The 19,629-nt window shown below is 34.3% G+C and overlaps 4 protein-coding genes across 4 annotated transcripts; 1 reads left to right on the top strand and 3 right to left on the bottom strand.

The window, feature by feature from the left end:
• Positions 1-853: 853 nt before the first annotated feature.
• LOC120261578 (neuronal PAS domain-containing protein 3-like) lies at positions 854-1,417 on the top strand. The gene has a single exon (XM_039269517.1). It carries the CDS (start codon positions 854-856, stop codon positions 1,415-1,417), a length of 564 nt encoding a protein of 187 aa, XP_039125451.1.
• Positions 1,418-6,614: 5,197 nt separating this feature from the next.
• LOC120262413 (amino acid permease 3-like) lies at positions 6,615-8,761 on the bottom strand. The gene is made up of 5 exons (XM_039270517.1): positions 8,489-8,761; positions 8,171-8,404; positions 7,982-8,075; positions 7,664-7,878; positions 6,615-7,584 (listed from the first exon to the last, which is right to left on the bottom strand). Exons 1-5 carry the CDS (start codon positions 8,616-8,618, stop codon positions 6,788-6,790), a joined length of 1,470 nt encoding a protein of 489 aa, XP_039126451.1. The 5' UTR covers positions 8,619-8,761; the 3' UTR covers positions 6,615-6,787.
• A 2,685-nt stretch (positions 8,762-11,446) lies between these two features.
• On the bottom strand, positions 11,447-14,871 carry LOC120260900 (ultraviolet-B receptor UVR8-like). Its single transcript, XM_039268479.1, has 12 exons — positions 14,362-14,871; positions 14,084-14,270; positions 13,836-13,982; positions 13,566-13,647; positions 13,331-13,486; positions 12,923-13,096; positions 12,541-12,612; positions 12,366-12,437; positions 12,103-12,221; positions 11,931-12,016; positions 11,798-11,850; positions 11,447-11,720 (listed from the first exon to the last, which is right to left on the bottom strand). The coding sequence occupies exons 1-12, from the start codon at positions 14,432-14,434 to the stop codon at positions 11,661-11,663; spliced, it is 1,281 nt and encodes a 426-aa protein (XP_039124413.1). The 5' UTR covers positions 14,435-14,871; the 3' UTR covers positions 11,447-11,660.
• Positions 14,872-15,009: 138 nt separating this feature from the next.
• On the bottom strand, positions 15,010-18,462 carry LOC120260899 (lipase-like PAD4). Its single transcript, XM_039268478.1, has 4 exons — positions 17,947-18,462; positions 17,538-17,862; positions 16,002-16,727; positions 15,010-15,915 (listed from the first exon to the last, which is right to left on the bottom strand). Exons 1-4 carry the CDS (start codon positions 17,967-17,969, stop codon positions 15,142-15,144), a joined length of 1,848 nt encoding a protein of 615 aa, XP_039124412.1. The 5' UTR covers positions 17,970-18,462; the 3' UTR covers positions 15,010-15,141.
• Between the last annotated feature and the right edge of the window lie 1,167 nt (positions 18,463-19,629).

Genomic DNA, 19,629 nt, shown 5'->3' with positions numbered 1-19,629 from the left:
ACTCGAAAATGAGTTGGGTGGTATAAATAAAAATGAAATGATTCAAATGATATGAACTTGGCTCCAAATCTCACTCCACCTATATATATATATATATATATATATATATATATATATATATATATATTTTCAAGGAAAAATTACTATTTACCCCTACACCGTTTAAAACTTCTCAAACAACCCCGGTAAGTTTTGAATACCCCAGACAACCATTCCTTTATCATTTCACTTCTTTTTTACCCCTTGTAGGTCATTTGGACTTGGTCCATATTGTGAAATTCCATCATTGCCCTTAAAAATGGTAGGAAAAAAACCGTCCAATCACATCAAGTCTAATATTTATACATATTTTTTTAAAACAAACTTTGGAAAGCAAATTTAGAGGGTGTTTTTGGCAATTTCCACTATTTTGAAACATTATCACATTGTACACAAATATTTATATATATATAATATCTTTTTAAAAAATGAATAATTACAATAATATAATAAATAATGATAGCATCTAGCAAGAAATAGTCAAACATCAAAAATAAAAATAAAAAATTAAAATTTAAAGAAGAGCGTTAGTTACAGAGACATGTAACGCCCTCCCGCCAATTTCTCTGTCCCTCCCAAATGCACAGCACCATTTGAACTTGTCCTTCCGCATCTCCCAACATCATCTCATTTCCTTTCTCTCTCCATCTCTTTGTCTCTCTCTTCCTTTCTCTCTTTCTGCAACTTTAGAAAATTTAAAAAAAAAAGGAAAAGAAAATCAAGATCATTGATCAACAATTACCAACCATGTTATGTTGTTAGCAACATAATTTTGCATTGATCAATTGCAAGGTCGGCATTCCGACAATCCCCGATGCCGGCATCGGAGGGACGGGCCGGCAACGTATGCATCTGGATCATTGCTTGCCTCTTCTTCATCCTCATTCTCTCCGGCGGAACTTTCCTAGTACTTTACATTACATTACCGGCCTCACCGGTTACCGCTTGGTTTCCAATTGCAGGTCTAGTCCTAGTGGGGATCCCCTGGTTATTTTGGATCATGACTTGTATTTATCGGTCTATCACATTAAATATATCTAATTTATATGAATCTCGTCCACCTAACCGTATAGCCACGGTTGCACCTATCGGTGGTGGTGGTGGCGATGGCGGTGGTGGTGGCGGTGGCAATGCTACTACGCCAGGTGGTGGAAATTCACCTGGAGGCTCTCCAACAAGTGCGAGAAGAGTACGGTTTGGTGCGGCCACTGTTTTAGGCTCGCAAGAAGGGGCCGGAGATGTTTCCGACCGCAATGTGACTCCGGCCCCGGCCGATGCCGAACCAGATGGGAACAATTCTACTGCAAATTCAAACTATGAAGGGTCATCCCTAAATTCACATGAGAGTGAGAGGCCATTGGCTTTTTCTATGTCTTGATCTTCTTGTTTTTGTTGTGGTTCCTTACAAGTATGCCCAATTTCTTGTATGTTTTTAATGTTCTGTTTTTTTTTTTGGTAGTAAATTCTTTTTTTTTTTTTTTCGAACTTTGTGGGAAAACACGGCAAATAAATTTCTAAAATCATCAATCAAATTATAAGCATTTAACACATGAACATTTCATTTCAACACTAATGTGCTTAATTAATGGTCGTGTGGTTGGGATAAGAGATCCTTTTGTTCTGCCATATTGAGGAACATAATAATACCATTGATTTTGTTCTTTCCATTGAACAAAATTAACATGATTGTTATCCTTTAGTTATGGTAGGATAAATCCATCCCATCATAAGACAGGACACTTTTTATCGATTATGCTTATCTTTCAACTAACATATGTATTTGTTTTTTATGAAACATGAACAAATCTTAAGTTATGGACATATATAAATGTAAATTTATCACCTCGACACATTTGTGTTTTTATTTTGTATTAGCTAAAATTCAAATTCACATTATTACATATGAGATTTGATGTTTATAAACTAAGGGTTGTTGGCTGTTTACTCTTTACAATCTATATTTCTCTATGTTTTCATTGAATTTCATTTTAATTATAAACTCTTTATTGCTCAATTATATATACACACACTAGCACAAAATAAAGCTTTGGCTTCCTATGCTTGGATTGATATGCATATTATTTTTATTTAAAAATACCAAAGAAACATATATATTGTATGTAACATTTCGTTGGTTAACGGAATTTTACTGTAGAAAAATATTTTCAAGATAATTATGATTTACTTTAGATACTAGGAAATTAATATATTTAATGGATAACTATAAATTTTAATAATCAATTATATTCAAATCATATTTCTCTAAAAAAATTTGGAGCTACTGATCGATAACTTGTTAAAGAGACAATATTTATTTGGAGGGTATGCTTATGAGATTAAAAAATCTTTTTAAAATATTATAGCCCAAAAAAAAAAATTATTTGCACTGAAAAAAGGATTTGATTAAATTAATATTTTTATTAAAAAATAATTGTTACAAATATTTTATATAAATAATTATTTTTTTATAAAATAGACTAGCTCCAAGGACATATCCAGTTTGGTGAATTGTCACTCTCCCCAACCAAAGAAAGTGCACAGGTACTAATTAAGCCTAATTTTTTTTAACAAAAACGATTAGTGTTGTAAGAGACTTGCGCATGGGCCAAATTTTGAATATTTAATCTTTGTATTTCACCCAATGACATAGCAATTTGGATTTTGGATCCATAATCAAAGGTCCGTCAACACCATCAAATCTAGCAAGGTTTGAATTCGAGACATTTTGAATATTCTAAACCAATACCTATTATTATATTTTATACTATCTATTTATATCAATATTTTGTCCTATTTAATATTATTTTCTCACGTATCCAATGTCACACACGCAATTCCTAAATTTGTACATAATTTATATCTTTTCACTTAACCAATTTTGATCGTGCAATTAAAATATTAATACTACTAAGAGATTTCATATAGACGTAATAATTATGTTCACATTTAGATAGCATTGATGTCTACCTTGAAAAAATAAGCTTCAAAGTACATAAAAAAAAACTCCCATATATACATCACTAAAATCAAACATGAAGTTTGATTGACTAATGTAACAAGATTTATTTATCATTAAGATAAATCTAAAAAAGTTTATTAAAACAACAAGTACAATATACTCAATTTCGAATATATCTATATATATATATATATATATATATATTTATGACTGATAAAACAATAATATTTATAATGAATAAAACAATTATAAAAGCTAATAGAATTATTTTCTAATATAAATTTGAGAAGAATGGATAACATTATACAAATAGAAATTTCTCTTTTTACATTTTTAACTAACATATATATATATCCTTGAGAACCCATCATCTAGCGACGTCCCTAGATTTCATATCTAGGGATGTCTATAGTAGCCATCGGATGAAAATCTGACGGCTCTTATTATTATGAACAGTAGAAACCGCGTTCTACAGTGTTGTACAGTGATCATGAACAGTAAAAAGGTGTACAGTGTTTATATAATCAATCAACCATCGGATGATGATCCAACGACTTAGATTTAAAAACATCCCTAGAATTGAAATCTAAGGACGTCCCTAGATGATGTTTTCCCTATATCCTTACATGGTCCAAATTGTCAAAGTACTTCTGCCTAAATTAACACAACTATATATTAAACAGATTAAAATAATTTCGATACCACGGGCCCAAAACTATAATAATCTTTTTGACCTTTTCTTGTCTTCCAATTAATAATAATAATAATAATAATAATAATACAAGAAACGTTTGGAGACGTGATGAGCCGGAAATGCATGGCCAAGCCTTTCCCTGTCTATGCACGTGAAACTAGAACAAGTACCAATCTTTGTCTCTTTCACTCTCTCGGTGTTCTTTTTTTCGTCTTTCATTTTCATAATGACCATAACAAAACGTGCAAATCCTCCCAACTTTTTGAATTCCATAAGCATCCTTATTTTAAAAAATAATAATTATTTAAAGGACCAAAAAAGATGCGAGAAATTTAAAGTAATCATAATTATTCAAAAGAATTAAATAAAGAACAAGTATAATGGACTAAATTTTTTTTTTTTTTTCGAAAACCAGCGAATGTTACATTATAAGAAAAATTAGAGTGATATTTTTTCGATGAAAATATAAGAGGGATCTATAAATTATAATTTTTTTCTATAATAATAATAATAATAATAATAATAATAATAATAAAGAGAATAACCTTATCACAATCTTTATTATTGATTCAATGAATGGTTAGTTTTCAAGGGATGCTCATGCAAAACAATGTTCCACAAGCTTGTGTTTACTTGTGTTTGTTTGTATGTGGATATATATATGGGTAAACATCAGCTGGGGACATTCTACGAACGTCCCCAAATAAGCACAGTACCAAATATGGTGGTACAGTGAGAGATAATAAAAAACTAACTAGGTTAATTAATTTTGGTTTTGTTTATAATTTGGTTCATATTGGCCTAGTAGAAATAGTATGGTTGAGATTGGTTCAGATACTGTTCACAAATTAATTGAACGGTTTAGATTAAATTATTGTACATCCCACTTTTTAATGTATTACTATTTATAAATACAGTATCACTGTTTATAAAATAGTGTTAAACGTTGGATTGAAATTTATATGTTAAAAACAGACAAGCATATTCACTAAAGTTGTTTTCACTATTCAAACTAAAAAAAAAAAAGGAAAAAGAACAAAGAACAAAGATTTTAATTAAGATGAAGATCATGAGCATTATTTTCCGTATTATTCCCAAGATAAGAAAGGAATTTTCATGTCGATTGCTTTACACTGAAATTAAGACTATTTAACTTGGACTTCAAATGGAATAATAATCTCTTTTTTGGACAAATCTTGCCTTTTTATTTATTTATTTATTTATTTATTTTTATTTTTATTTTTATTTTCTATTGTTCATCAAATTTATAAACCACTCAATTTGCTTTGCAGATGATCAGTGTTTTGATATTAATTTGGAATCTAAGTTTTTTTTTATTTGCTCATAAATCTGATTAATTTAAAACATATAAGTTTATTATTATATATAAATTTAATATTGTATTATGTTTTTTTGAATTAGGTGGATAAACCACTAATTTATTAATAAAAAAGAGAAACAGAGTATTACAAAGTTCAAAAAACAGATGTGACAAGTAAAACTAATAAAGTAGAAAACTGTAATCCTCACAAGAGATGAGAAGAGGAAAAAAAACACACACACAGAAAAAAGAGAGAGAAACTAGAGCTAGCGAAATCAACCATCTGGAGACACAAGCCTACTCAGTATCGAAAGAGGCGGATTACTCCTGACTTGAACTGGGTGCCATATCACCGGTGAAGTCAGTGGATCAGGAGCTCAGGAAACTTAAGGAGCGCTTGATTTTCTGAATGTCCTTTGTAGCTTCCTGCTGTGGGACTCCGAGTCTTGTCTCAATCGTATTATTTGCATGTGTTGCCTAACAATATATATATATATATATATATATATATGTGTGTGTGTGTGTGTGTGTGTGTGTGTGTGAGAGAGAGAGAGAGAGAGAGAGGGATTAATTGATTAATTAAGTGGTTGTAAGTCACAGGGTATGTTCATTTATTTGGCCAAATTTGGTATAAAGATTTTTAAGTATTAAGAAAAAAATAATAATAATATTTTTTTGACAAAAATGATATTTAATGACTGAAATAGAAATGAAATTTAAGATATATTGACGCCAGTAAAAATTCCGAAAATATAAATGTTTTCATAATCACAAACCTTATGTATAATTCTATTATTATTTTTTTAAATAAGCATGAACATCTTTATAAGTTCTATATTTTTATTTTTAAATCAATTTTATTTAATCTCATGGTTTTATGTTTTCATATGAAGGAAATAGCTAGATCGAATAATTATAATTTTTTAATAAAATGTTAATAAACTCAACCAATATAATCAAAAGTTGAAATGCTAATATATATATTGAAAAGATAAATAAATTACATGTAAGAATTAGAAGAAAGTATATATGGATAACAACACAAACGAAGCAAAAAATAAAAGCAAGACATAATTATTAGACGTGGAAATATAACAAAAAATAAACTAAATCAATGAAGACAAAGAAAACAGTGCCATTAAGGTAGATGATGGAGAGAACTAAACATAACTTTTTTTTAATTGTGGACCCATAAAATAGAGTGAGATACTCAAAGCTGTAAAAATGAACCTCTATATATATATATATATATATATATGAAATCATTTAAATGGTTCAAATCTCTATCATGACCGGATAACCGGATGTCCATTGATAACCAAATCATCTTAATCTAATAAAACAAAAATAAATAAATAAAATAAATATGACAGCTAAAACCCAACGTATCTCCACTCCATGAAAAAGTCAAAAATCCTCAGCCCCAGCACCAAAACCATCCTCTGATGAGTCTGATCTGATAGATGCTGCTATTGAGGAGGAGAATTCATCCCCTGTTTTTTTCAATTTATATTTTAATTATTACTATAAATATAAACATATCTCACATTAATTTAATTTAATTACTTAGTTATCTTTTACTTGCATCTCCAATTTATACATCTCATCACAAACAAACTTCCATCTTTATATTCATAATTAATTCATAAACATAACAACAACAACAACAACTATTACTGCAACAACATGCACACAATCAACAACAAGTAATAAAATTTTTTAAAAAAAAAGAAAAAAAAAAGCATCAATTGAGTTTGAGAACAATTGCATGTTCTCAATAAGTTGTCTTGAATGGTTTATAGACTTGAAGATCAGTGATAACTCCGGCAATGGACCCTGCCGCCGCGGCAATGGTGATCACCAGACAAGCCAAGCTAAGCATCTGGAAACAAACCCATCTTGTGCTCCACTTCTCCACCTTCTTCTGAACAATGTACATCTCTATTGGAAAATATACGGTAAGAGGCCAAAACCCGAGAGCTCCAAGAAACCCGACGACGTCATTAAAGAAAGGAAGAAGCATAGAAATGATCGTCGTTATCACGACAAATATCGTACGCCAAACCAATCTAAAAAGATTCAGATTAAAGGTTCGAGAACCGGGCAGAGAGACTGAGATTTCTTTTGTTATGAATTCTAAGTCTGGCCAAGTCTGTACTGCCCATTTTTCAACAAAGGCAAAAAGTGGTTGGCAGTAGACTTGATATGCTCCAACCAAATGGATGACAATTGCGGCATTTGCAATGTCCAAAAGCCAGTAAGGATTGAAGAAGCCGAAGCCGGTGAGGAGGTTACCGGGGGCGAGATCGCCGAAGGCAGCATAACCAGTGCAGCCACAGAGTAAGTAGAAGAGTGTTGTGACTCCGACACTTATAAGTGTTGCCCTTTTCATTACTTTGGTTTCGGAAGGAGGCGGAGATTTTATGGTGTCTTGAATTTCGATGAGAATGATTGAGTAGGAGTAGGCGAAGGCGATGTCGCCGAAAGCCTGGAGACTTCGCCAAATTTTTTCCATTTCAGTGACTGTGCCGATGCTGATACCGGTTAGACTACCTTTCACTCCACCATTGGCTGGTTTTAGTAAAAGGGTGAGAATGAGAATGAAAAATAGAAGAAGGAAACAAGGCGAATTGTGAATAATTGAACTTGCCTATGACTTGGATGATGCCGAGAGCGAGACCGATGGTCGAGTAAGTGAAAGACATGATCGCCGCGACGATGGATAGCCACCAAATCTGATCGAAGTCGGGGATTTGAGAAAAGAGAATCTCTGTTATGCCGAAGATTATCATGTACATGTTGCTTGATGCAGGGCAGGGACTTGTGTCACCATTTTTATGAAAACAATTAGACCTCTCTATTGCCCTGTGTATGCAAATATATATATACATATACATGTAAATAATACAGACAAAATACATCCAAACAAAAGAAAAGAATAAAAACAAAGGAGATGTAATTAGCTTACATCATACTAATGGAAGCAGCAATAGTGTACCCAATGGCAACTCCAAAAATATTGAGATATTGAATCCAACCGCAAAGTTTCACCTTAAATCCACCTATTATTATAATATAGATAACAATCTAAGTTAATAGGATAAGAAACTCAAGCTTATATATTTTGATAAGAATTAAAAAAAAAAAATAGTTATACCTAAATAAGCATGAACCGCGTCCATATAAGTATAATTCCGCTTGCCGGAGATAGGATCACCGGTCCGGTAACAGTCAGAGAGAAGAGATGAAGTGTAGTAGGTGACAAAGCCAAACAAGAACATAACTATGGGTCCGGCGATCCAACCAAGCTGACCGATAGCCCAAGCAAGCGAAAGCACGCCGGAACCGATCACCGCCGTGATAATATGCGCACTCGCCGTCCATACATTACCTTAAAATTCATAACTTTGCTTCAATGAAACATGAATCCAATGAAATAAATCAAATTATATATATATATAAAAAATATATATACCAGTTCTCTTTGCACGGCCATCATCATCCATGAACTTAGAACCTCCAGTGTGGCCAAGCTCTAATGAGGAGACATCCATTGAAGGGAAACCAACTTTTTGTTGGTACTTAGCTCCACTCTTCTCAACCATATCTAATAATTAAGCTTATTTTTATAAAAATAAGAAGAAATGTTGGGAAAACAACAGAGTACAAGTAAATAAGATTAATGAAGAGTTAGTGTGTGTGTGTGTGTTTCTATTTCTAGGAAGGCAAGTAAGGCAACCTTTGGTTTGGCAGTGAGTTTGAAGGGGGCTTTAAGGGTTATATATAGTGTTGGTTTTGGTGGGAAGTGGTCACAAAGTTATGGAAGTGCTCGCACGTGCGAATGATTTGGTCCATTGATGTTGAGGGAATTGGTTCCTTCTCTTGTGTTTTTTTCTTCCAACTCTAATAATTGAAAATTATTATTATTATTATATGTTATAATAATTTTGGTATTTATTCTCATCTTTTGATTTGCACTTTATTTGGAGCAATTTATTTAGTGATTATTATATGGAGGTGATTAGAGATGGAGAAGTGTGAACTATTGCCTTAACTATATATGATGCTTAATGCTTGTTGGAATTTTTTTTTTATTTGAAATTTTAGTCAAAAAATTATTATAATCTTTTTCTTTTTTATTTTTACTTTATTCTGGTTTTTGGTTTGTTTTATTTACCTTATTTTATTTTATTTATGTCATTATTGATAACTTAAATGTCTCAAGGCTTAACTAAATAAAAGAGAAGATTAAATTTTTAATTAACCAACTACCTCTTAACCTATTAGTACCAAATTCTTTATGTCAGGTGTTCATTTTTGAGAGCACATATATATTGAGGCATTAACTTTATGCATGTTTATATCTCTGTTTTTTTTTTAAAAAAAAATGAAGACCGTTTGTCGTCTATTTATTAAAAAAAAAATCTAATTTAAAATAGTTGGTCAAAGAATGACCAAGTTCTCAAACAAAAGAAGGAATAAAAAAAACTCTCTTTAGGTTACCATCATTAATAAATTGGGAATCATTATCATACACTTGTACATTATGATATGGTGGGTGTGTATTATTCTAAGTTCCCCCAAGACTGAAGGGAAAAGCAATTGGGAAGAACCCTAATCACTTCATTGAAGATGAGGAATATTTGAACTTTGATGTTTGATTGACATTTATATTTTTCTTTTTTGATGCTGATTTTAGATAAATTAATGTGGACTTTGTTGAGATATTTACCAACTAATAAAGAGGTGTTCCCAATTGGACGGTTGAGGAATTTTTTATATATACTCTTTGTGTATATTATTTTAATTATACATCTTCTTAAGCAATATTTCAAGAAATTACAGTGATATTACAAAAAAAAAAAAATCAAAAGAAATATCATACAAAAAAGTATAGAGATTTATATGATTTGATATCATTCCTTTACAAAATCTTCTACAAGATATATTTTTTTTCCCAACTATGTAGAATAGTAAATTTTACCACTAAATAAAAATAATTCTTTATAGTAAACCCATCAACATAATACTTTCTTTCTAATCACTCATCAACATAGTTCGAAGAGATCAACTACAAATCAAGTTATACAACTCTATTCAAGTAAAACACCTATACATACATACATACATGCATGCATGCTTATCAACAAAGGAACATAGTAAAAAATTATTTAACTCACTATTTGAAGAAAATGAATCAATTTAGTAATTATTTCTGAGAATCATTTTATTGATATTTGAGAGGGAGAGGAAATTGAAGGCAATTGTGGTGGAGAGATGGATGATCCTCCTTAAAAGAAGACATCCACCAAACAATAGCCATTCCAAAACTATGGCTTTCCAATGGTGTGTTCTTTCTTTTTTTTTTGCACCTTAAAGAGTAGGTCCCTATATATAGATATATTATTTAAAACATAGACATGTGTGTGTGTGTGTGTGTGTATATATACATGCATATATATAAGACAAGCATTAAGAGCACTACTGTATGCAGCTCCAAATTTTATGGAGCTTTTCTCAAGGACTGGCATGATGCCACAAAGGCCAAAAAGTTAATTGACTTTGTCAATATTGCTGTCATTTTCCTTGAGCTCCATTGAACTAAATCATGTCCTAATACTAATAGAGAACTAATCAAGAAATCTCAATCAAATAAAAGCAACATTATCAATATATCATCATCCATTGTCTCTTCTTCTAACAAGGGGAAAGAAAGTTTCATACACGTTTAATCCTGTTAGTTTAACTGAATAATAGATGATGTATAGTGAAACATTAGTTTTGATGATATAAGCATGAAAAAAACATTTAAGTATCACTTTCTGTTATTTAAGAAAGATGGAAACCAAAATGCTAACAAGTCATACCTTAAACTCTAACAAATTAATCAAACATTGACTTAGAAGAGACAATTATGAGAAGCATAAAAAAGGCTAAAGATTAACAGAACAAGACTAAAGATCTCAATAGTGCAAATGTATTTGATATTGATCCAAACGAGAAACAACGAATAGCTAAAGATAACTTAAAATGGCTATCACAACACAAGTGCCCAAGTTCTCACTTCTTTTTTAGCAACCAATCAATGGAAACAGTGATCACAATAAACAAGTTTGATAATTAAAGAATGAATTCTTCTGGGAAGAGATTCTAATAATGGAGAGGAAAAGGAGAGGTGAAGAACAGGGGAAGCATGTCATACAGAAGATGATGAGATTCGGATCATAAACAAACACACTAGTTTTCTCTTTTGATCACAACCAGTGAAAGTTTCTGAGCTGAAGGTCCTTCCTCTACTCAAAACCATCAAATTTGGGATGTGGGCCCCACCTTCCTTCCGGAAGAGGCATCGGTCAACCCATGGTCAGGGCCCACAAATATCTAGTTTTTGACTAAACTTGCAATAGAAATGCTTCATAAGTCACAACAATGAGACACAAAAATCTTTTATTTTTATTCACTCATAGCACAAACATGTACTCATGTAGTTCACAAGTGCAACTGGATATAGGTAACAGCATTGGACAAAATATGTGTATATATTGACTTGATACCAGTGCAAAGAGACGAGAAAGGAATACGACAAACTCATATTATTGATTTGATATTAATCTAAGAAGAAGATGGAGAAGGAATATGACAAACTTTTAGATTCTGATACGTTTGGCATCATTCCCGGGTACATTGGCATCACCGCCTTTTGAAACCTGAAAAAAAAAAAATTACAGCATCATGTCACATAAATGTAGCATGATTCATATTTTCTATTCCTAATAACTATTACCTTATCATCAGGAACAATCGCATACCGATCTGATGGCGAGACCCAGGCTTTGCCTGTCCAACAGAGTGAAAATATTAGGCCGTTTTTAGTTTTCTGTGAGTTTAGTCAGGAAAATAATTGATAGAGTTGCCACCTGATACTTCCTCTGTTTTTGATGTTTCAATCTGCTTACAAGCAGATCCATCAGCACTTAAAATCTCTATCATCTTCGGTGTATTCCTTCAGTTTTTGAAACAAAATTTAGTTAACATATTATTATTAAGCAAACAAATGCATAAATAGAAGATAATATCTGACTACATTACCTGTCAAGAGTATCGGCATGGCCAAGTTGCCCACTGGTCCCCCTCCCCCAAGAGAATATATTTTTCCTTTCCGTGACGGCAAGAGTATGCCTCCATCCACAAGAGATATTAACAACTTTCTGACAAATAGTGCCACAAGCAAAGAAACATAAAAGATTAAGAAGATCATCAAGCACAGTCCATCTCAATGCAAATCTTTTTTATCAGGGACCACATCAATTCAGACATCTTATGTAGTTATCACAAAAGAAAGTTGATCATACCTGTTCATCAGGAAATTTTACTTGTACTGGAGAACAGTGATCAGCATCATCGCCAACACCAACTTGGCCAAACTATAAAAATCAAAAACAAATGGGAACAATTAGTGAGCTGCCAAATTACATCTCTAATACTTGTTTGTGTGACTGAAATTAGAAATATGCCTATTATTAAAACCTTATTCCATCCCCAACCATAAAGCTTTCCATCAGAAGTGAGCGCCATTGTATGCCTCCAACCACCTGATATCTGAAATGAGAACATATGATGAATAATAAAACACAATGGAAATTGTTGGAAATATAGTACCCACGTCGATTGTGTGATAGAAGTGTAATGAGTTTATATATAGGTATAGGGGTTGAACCACTAAGTTTTGAGATTTTTTGGTGTAAGACCCATGAGCCCATATGGGGCCTACTAGTACCAAAATATATAATCTAACAGAAATCATTCATAGACCATGACAGATCTTTCATGGATACAGAAATGCATACGAAGATAAGATGAAAGGACCATAAATTGCAAAAAAGAGTTCGCTTTGGACATGAAACAGGACCTGTGATATGCAGTTATGTTTCAGAGCTTCCACCTGATGTGGAACAAGGTGATCCTCTAAGTCCCCGTGTCCCAATTGGCCGTATTTGCTCCACCCATATGTGTATAAACTTCCAGACGATGAGACGGTAATTGTATGGCGCCATCCACAAGCAACAATTACCATCCTAATCCCCTAAACAAAAAATAGTTCATGCAATGAAGCCTCTATAGACACAAAATTAGATCCATCAAACTACTTGCATATGTTTATCTGTTCTCTTGCTAGAATTTTTATACCAATTCAATGAGAACTAACCTTCCATAATATGCAAATTTGGTACATGGTTTACGGAATTAAGATTGAACCCTATAGTCATATATAGTGACAAAAAGGTTGTGCAGGCCATATTAAGATAAGTGTACATACGTCGATAGAAGAAACCTTCTCTGGAAGTAGTCGGTCATTCCGATCACCTAAACCTAAATTACCATACCGACCCCAACCCCAGCCATAGAGCTCACCATCTTCTGTAACTGCAGCAGTGTGTTCAGCACCTGCAGCAACCATTTTGACAGGAATTCCCTGGAAATAATCATAATAAATTAGCTATAAGCTTTTAGGAATAACACTTATATGAAGCAAAAAAGACCCTTAAAAAAACCTGGAAGGATTGAATTTTTTGCGGTACAAGAGAATCTTCAGTAGTGCCGAGGCCCAGTTGACCATTTTGGTTCCGTCCCCAACTTCACATTGATCATTACAAGACATACAAATTAGTGGAATTTATGAAATCCAAATAGATAGTTTTACTTAATCACAAAATACACCACCATCAACACATTGAGAGAATATATTAACCCCTTTGATCTCATATCTTGAACAAAAGAGGAAAGACTTGTACAGGATACATGAAGAGTTGTAAAGTTCAAACCTTTGCACCTCTCCATCCATAGTAACAGACAAACAATGGCTATCCCCACAAGCAATTTGTTTGATCTTGATGCCTTGTAATGCTTTGATTGGTTGCGGAGTAAACACATCACTGGAATTACCATGACCTAACCTTCCGAAGTCACCCCTGTAAGCACAATAAAAGCACACATCAAATTATTACAGATATTAAAAGTAACATAATGACTATCTGTGTTGACCATGCAAATTACAAAGAAAACAGTGTACCATCCCCAACTATAAACTTGCAATTTAGACTCAGAATAAGCAGTTGTATGATCAGCACCACAGACAATGGAAACTATCCCTGCATTGTCCAAAGCATGCAGCAGCGTTGGAATTAGCCGATCTTCTGCATCTCCATGTCCCAGTTGTCCATCTTCATTTCTTCCCCAGCAACAAACAACGTTCTCAGCTGCCATACGTCAGCAAAATTCATTCAAAATCTCTCTCAAATCAGAAACCATGCTAAACACCAGACAACATGAAGTTAAAATGGTATTTACAGAGGAGAGCAACTGAGTGGCTGGCCCCGGCCGAGACAAAGAGGACCTGGTAAGCAGGAGACTTAACGTCCATGGCGTCTTTGCAACAATAGGAGAGGGGAAGAGTGCCTCCATATAAAATGGAAGCAATCTCTGTGACTTTCCAAGATGGTTCACAGAAAGAGACATGAATTCACAGCACATTAAATGGGAAATGACCCACCAAAGATGTGTAGTGCTTTTGTCCATATCTACTTCACCTCATTACCTTTGTGAAGTTTTCACAATAAACAGTTTAAACTTCTTCTTCTTCTTCTTCCTCTATCTCTATGAAATAAATGAAGAAGAAGATGAAAGTTGGCAAATAAGGTGGTGGGTCACAGAGTGGGTCTGTCTGCAACCCATCCACCATCAATGAATGTATTGCAAGTCTCTATCTACGTACATATCCTCATGTGAGAGTTTTCTTGATAACAAAACCTTCAGTTGGTTATGTCTCTTGAGAAATATAGATTGTCCTGCATCATGGAACAACATGCACCAGACATGTCTATGCAAAATATAGTGAAACTGACATACTGACAGTTTTTACCATCCTCAGCAAATAACTATATATAAAGCAGTAGGGGCCATTGATGAAGTTGAATGCTCATAAATGGAGTCTTTGGGTCATTGTAAAAGAAATCAATAGTAACACGTCTGAAGGTATATATATATATATATACATACATCAAGATATGTGTGTATATATGTAGAACATGGAAACACCACACAAGCGTAGTGTAGTAATTACCAACTCATTTACAAAAATCCAATGTCGAGGTTGGATTTTAAGCCTAGCTCTGCTTTCAAACTATTCCACTCTGCATTCCATAATGTATAGCTTGATCTTGGAGCTAGTACATCTATAGAGACTTCCTTTCTGTTGATTAGTTCCTTCGCATAAAATTCAAAACTAATTAACTTCTGACAAAGATCAGTTAATCCTGTTGCATCTCTCCCCCTCCTAACTTCTTCCATCCACTCTCTGGCCTCTTCCACTTTGGCCCAAAAGCATGAATCCTGAGTTAACCCTGCATATTTGCTCCTCTTGGTGTCCACAGTGTACTTATTCCTAGTTTTCCACCATTTATCAAACACTTGATACCTCCTCTCCCTCCCATGACTTATGTAGTGTCCTTTCCTCTTGTGCATTCCAGTCTTATAGTATTCAGCTATGTCCAGTGGCTCAACAAGGAGCATGTAGAATTGAGAGGCATTCACCCACTTGGCTCTCTTGTCGAAGTCACTTGGCAATAGGTTGTCCTGCAACATGTTAATGACTTCATTCCAGAACTGAGCTAGCTTAATACGGTTTATATTCACTTTGAATTCTCTCTTGGATGCCTTTCGCTGCTTGAATGTATCATAGTAGCCCATATCATCGTCACAGGATGCCTTGTACCATTCAATTTGCGCACGGCATGGTGTCACCTTCGCTAGCTTTATTGCCAAGTTTGCGCATTTCAAGTTCGGGTTTTGCCACATTCTCTTTGATATCCTCAAGCATTCTTGAGCCTCCACTGCCTCCATATCCTGTCAATGTTTGGTTAATATCGCATGCCATTCATTTAAGTTTTACTAATTGAATAGCTAAGATAGAATTATATGTACATATGTACCTGAAATCCAATGCCTAATGCTCCAAGGGCTTGTTGAACTCCTGTACTATAATATGATTTTGGAGCCTCCTCTTGGATAAAGAACTGCTTCTTTACCAGTAACTGTTGTGTGATTGTAACAAGCAAATCACCGTAAAAGAGGTGCTCATCCTCAACACTATGATCCCCACATCCTGCTGCGAATGTCAAGTAGAGCAGGCGCAACACCACATCTGAATTATCAACATAGACAGCACCTTCCTTTGAGCACATAACATAACTACCGAATGGTTTATACAAGCTTCCATGAGTCTCTGTTGCCGCTTTATCAACATGCATAGCAACAAACTGAAATAAGCCTTCCTTCTCTTCATCAGAGAACTGCATTATGGTATTCTTCACAAGGTGAGGATACCGCATGGCCAACTGCCATGACTGTAACATATGTGCAACTAGTTGGGGGTCGATGGAATTTGGTGGACAGAAGAGAAGCCTGGGCATTATGTCATGCTGTGCTACAAGATGGCAGAACTTGTCCCCCCAACGTTCTCTGAGAATGGCTAGAGCTAACGCCTCATTGCCCAGTAATGGGCTACCAAATGTGACACACAAGAGAGAAGCCGGTGCCAGAGAATTTGAATAAGATGCCAAGCAAAGGAAGTAGAGTGCAGCCAGGGAAGCCAGTGATCCACCCACAGAGTGGCCTGTGAATATCACAGCCTTGTTTTGCACCTCATTTGCTAGCATCTAAAACAAGAACTCAGGCCACCATACTTAGTTCATGATTTCTGATGTCAGTTCTAATAAAATTATCTATATGATTTCAAATTGGTACTTAGAAATAATAACCAATTAATTCAAGAATCTCTCTAGGACCATCTACCAGATTCCTATGCATATAGATTGAGACAAATAGTTAATGTTTGTTGAATCACAATATGGATCAAAGGCACGCACTTGTGGTTGAAAACAGAGTACATAATTACGATAAACTTAATCAAGGGCAAAAGCAATGCCTAGCGAACTCCATAATTGACCATTGACAAACGCAGGAAGCTAAAAGTCCAGATGATACAAACCTGCAACTAGTTCATATATCACATCATCATTAAATGTCCCACGACAAAAAAAAAATACAAAGTTTGAAAACAGAGCATCACATTGGGAAAAACGTGTCCAATTCTTAATATACTAAGTAAACCTCCTTAATTAAGAGACTAAATGTATGAGCTAACGTGTTTGACCATCCATCCCCTTCCAATTGATATCGATCAATATCAATGAGAATGAGAAACCACCCGGGGTGAAGCTTCCCCCCACTTCCTTCATTCTCAACACTCCAACAGAGCAAAAGATTTTTATAAAAAATGCAATAAGGTATGAAGATGACATCTAACCATTATAAAACTCTTGAACTATCCAAGCCTCAAACAAGCTATGTCCTTTGCACTACTGTTTGATTCAGTAATCGATCTCCAACAAAGCACCAAAAGTTTAATACGAAAAAAAGAACAGAGTAAAAAATCATAGAAAAGATGAAGTAAAAGAAATAATCACCTGGAACTGAGGGGAATTACACAAAGCCATAAACAAGTGGAGAGAAGAAGCATGGAAAAGAAGTGGCTCTCCATCATCTTCCTCCCTAACCAACGGAGAGAAGAAGCCATGTCCAACTGGCACGGCTGAGAAGAAGCGGCCATCCGGCACACCGGCGACAGATGACATGGCCTGCACCGCAGAGAATCCAACATAGACAACATCGTCCACTTGCTGAACAAAGAAGGCGGTGTTGGTGGAGTTGGCCAGCATGCATTGCTTCCATGCACGAGGGAGTATAGGAGTGGACACCAACAGACCACCCAGGACATGGCTTGTCTCAAACCTGTTGAAGAAAAAAGTGTTTGAAATCTGAGAAAATATAGGAACAAAAAATAAAGGAGAAGGAAGAAGATAGGAAAATACTTACATGGGTTCTTCTTCTTCTCTCATTCGCTATCTCTGTAGTGGCTCTTTGAAAGGGGAAGTTACCACTTAGCAGGCGATTTTAAAGCGTTGGTTCGGAGAAGACTCATGCTGACTTGCGTTCGCTGATATCATATTATATAATAAAAAAATTAATTTTTTATTACTAAAGAAAGTGAGGAATTATTTTTTGGATTATGACTTGAAAAAAAAAAATCAATAAAGATGGCGACAACAATAGAAGCCCATGTGACACAAACTTGAGGACCACTTAGTGATCATCCCCTGAATTTATCTGAGCAACAGCATATGGAGTTGAGTGCAAGAGAAGTGGAGCGGAGAGATAAGGCTTTGATTTGACCTGTTTGCTTCAGTAGATTCATAAAACCTGGTTAAGTCTTGAGAATGAAGACAAAAGAAGAACGAATTACGTGGGAACCCGTTAAACATATAAACAGGGCTGGATTGGTGCACCAAGATTAGATTCCATTGCTTACAAATGCAGCCTGGCTACCTGGGACCACATGACGATTGATAGATGGGAACGTTCAGAGTCAGCCATTCAAACTTATAGCCGCCACCCCTGTAGCTCACTGTAAAAATATAAAAAAAAAATTATATGAATTTTACACACAGAGAGCTAGAAAAATATTTTCAAGTTTTTAATTAACACAATAATAAAAATAACACACGGTTCCTTTCATCGCCCAACAACATTTCTTGCGGGAAACCGAGTACATGATAGATTTAGAGTCCAACCACCATTAATTTTCAGAAATCAGTACACATTGATGCAAGTTGATCGACTTTCACAGTTCAACACAAGAAAAATCAAAGTTAGACTCCATTTTAAAAACCTTTTTATTTCAAAAGGTGCCCAAGTAAAAGTTTCAACCATCCCTTTCCAAGGACAGATGAGTGGCAAGGACAGCCAGTGGACCCGTGTACATTTAATAGCGAGGGACTCAATAAGTCACAAGGGTCATCATACGAAGAAGGATTGATCAAAGTGAAAACTAATAAATTAAACTAGTGGGAATTGAACCAAGAGGCATCAAACCCATAACAATATTTTTGCACTTTAAAAATTTATTACTTGAAATCTCGTAGTACAGTCTTGGGCTAAAACGAGGGAACAGGATTTAGAAAACTATAACAACATTAAGTCAGAAGGTGCAAATAATAATTAACAGATCAACATATGAATAAAGACTTTGACTTGAATAGTTATATGCATGTGCATCATTACAAGAAGTGCAGCGGAATAATGCATATAAAATATTCTGAAAAGCTAGCATAAACAGATGAGCCTGATGGTGAGTAAAAAGTAACGATACAATAAGCCCAAAAACAATATTTGAAACTTTTAACTTGACGAAAATCGTGCAATAAATAAATTGGTGGAAATACAGAAAAACCGTTAAGAGGAAAAGAGAGCACCTGCGATAGCATGAGCAAGCATACCCAGTTAGATAGCTGCAAAAAATTTCCAGCGCAAGATACAAAAGTGAAAAATACTTGGTAAAGTAAGGCCTTGTAATACTTTTGGAAAAGCATTCAATAAGTCACAAATATCTAAGTTAAGACAGCAAATTAATACAGGAAAAATAGGCTTTCGGGAATAACAACAGTAGGTAGCTAGCGTGTGAAAATCTCCAGCTCCACTGTATCAAATTTAAGAATATGA

The sequence above is a fragment of the Dioscorea cayenensis genome, chromosome 5, assembly GCF_009730915.1.
Source record: "Dioscorea cayenensis subsp. rotundata cultivar TDr96_F1 chromosome 5, TDr96_F1_v2_PseudoChromosome.rev07_lg8_w22 25.fasta, whole genome shotgun sequence".
Lineage (NCBI taxonomy): Eukaryota > Viridiplantae > Streptophyta > Magnoliopsida > Dioscoreales > Dioscoreaceae > Dioscorea > Dioscorea cayenensis.
This window is presented reverse-complemented; position numbering and strand designations above follow the sequence as displayed.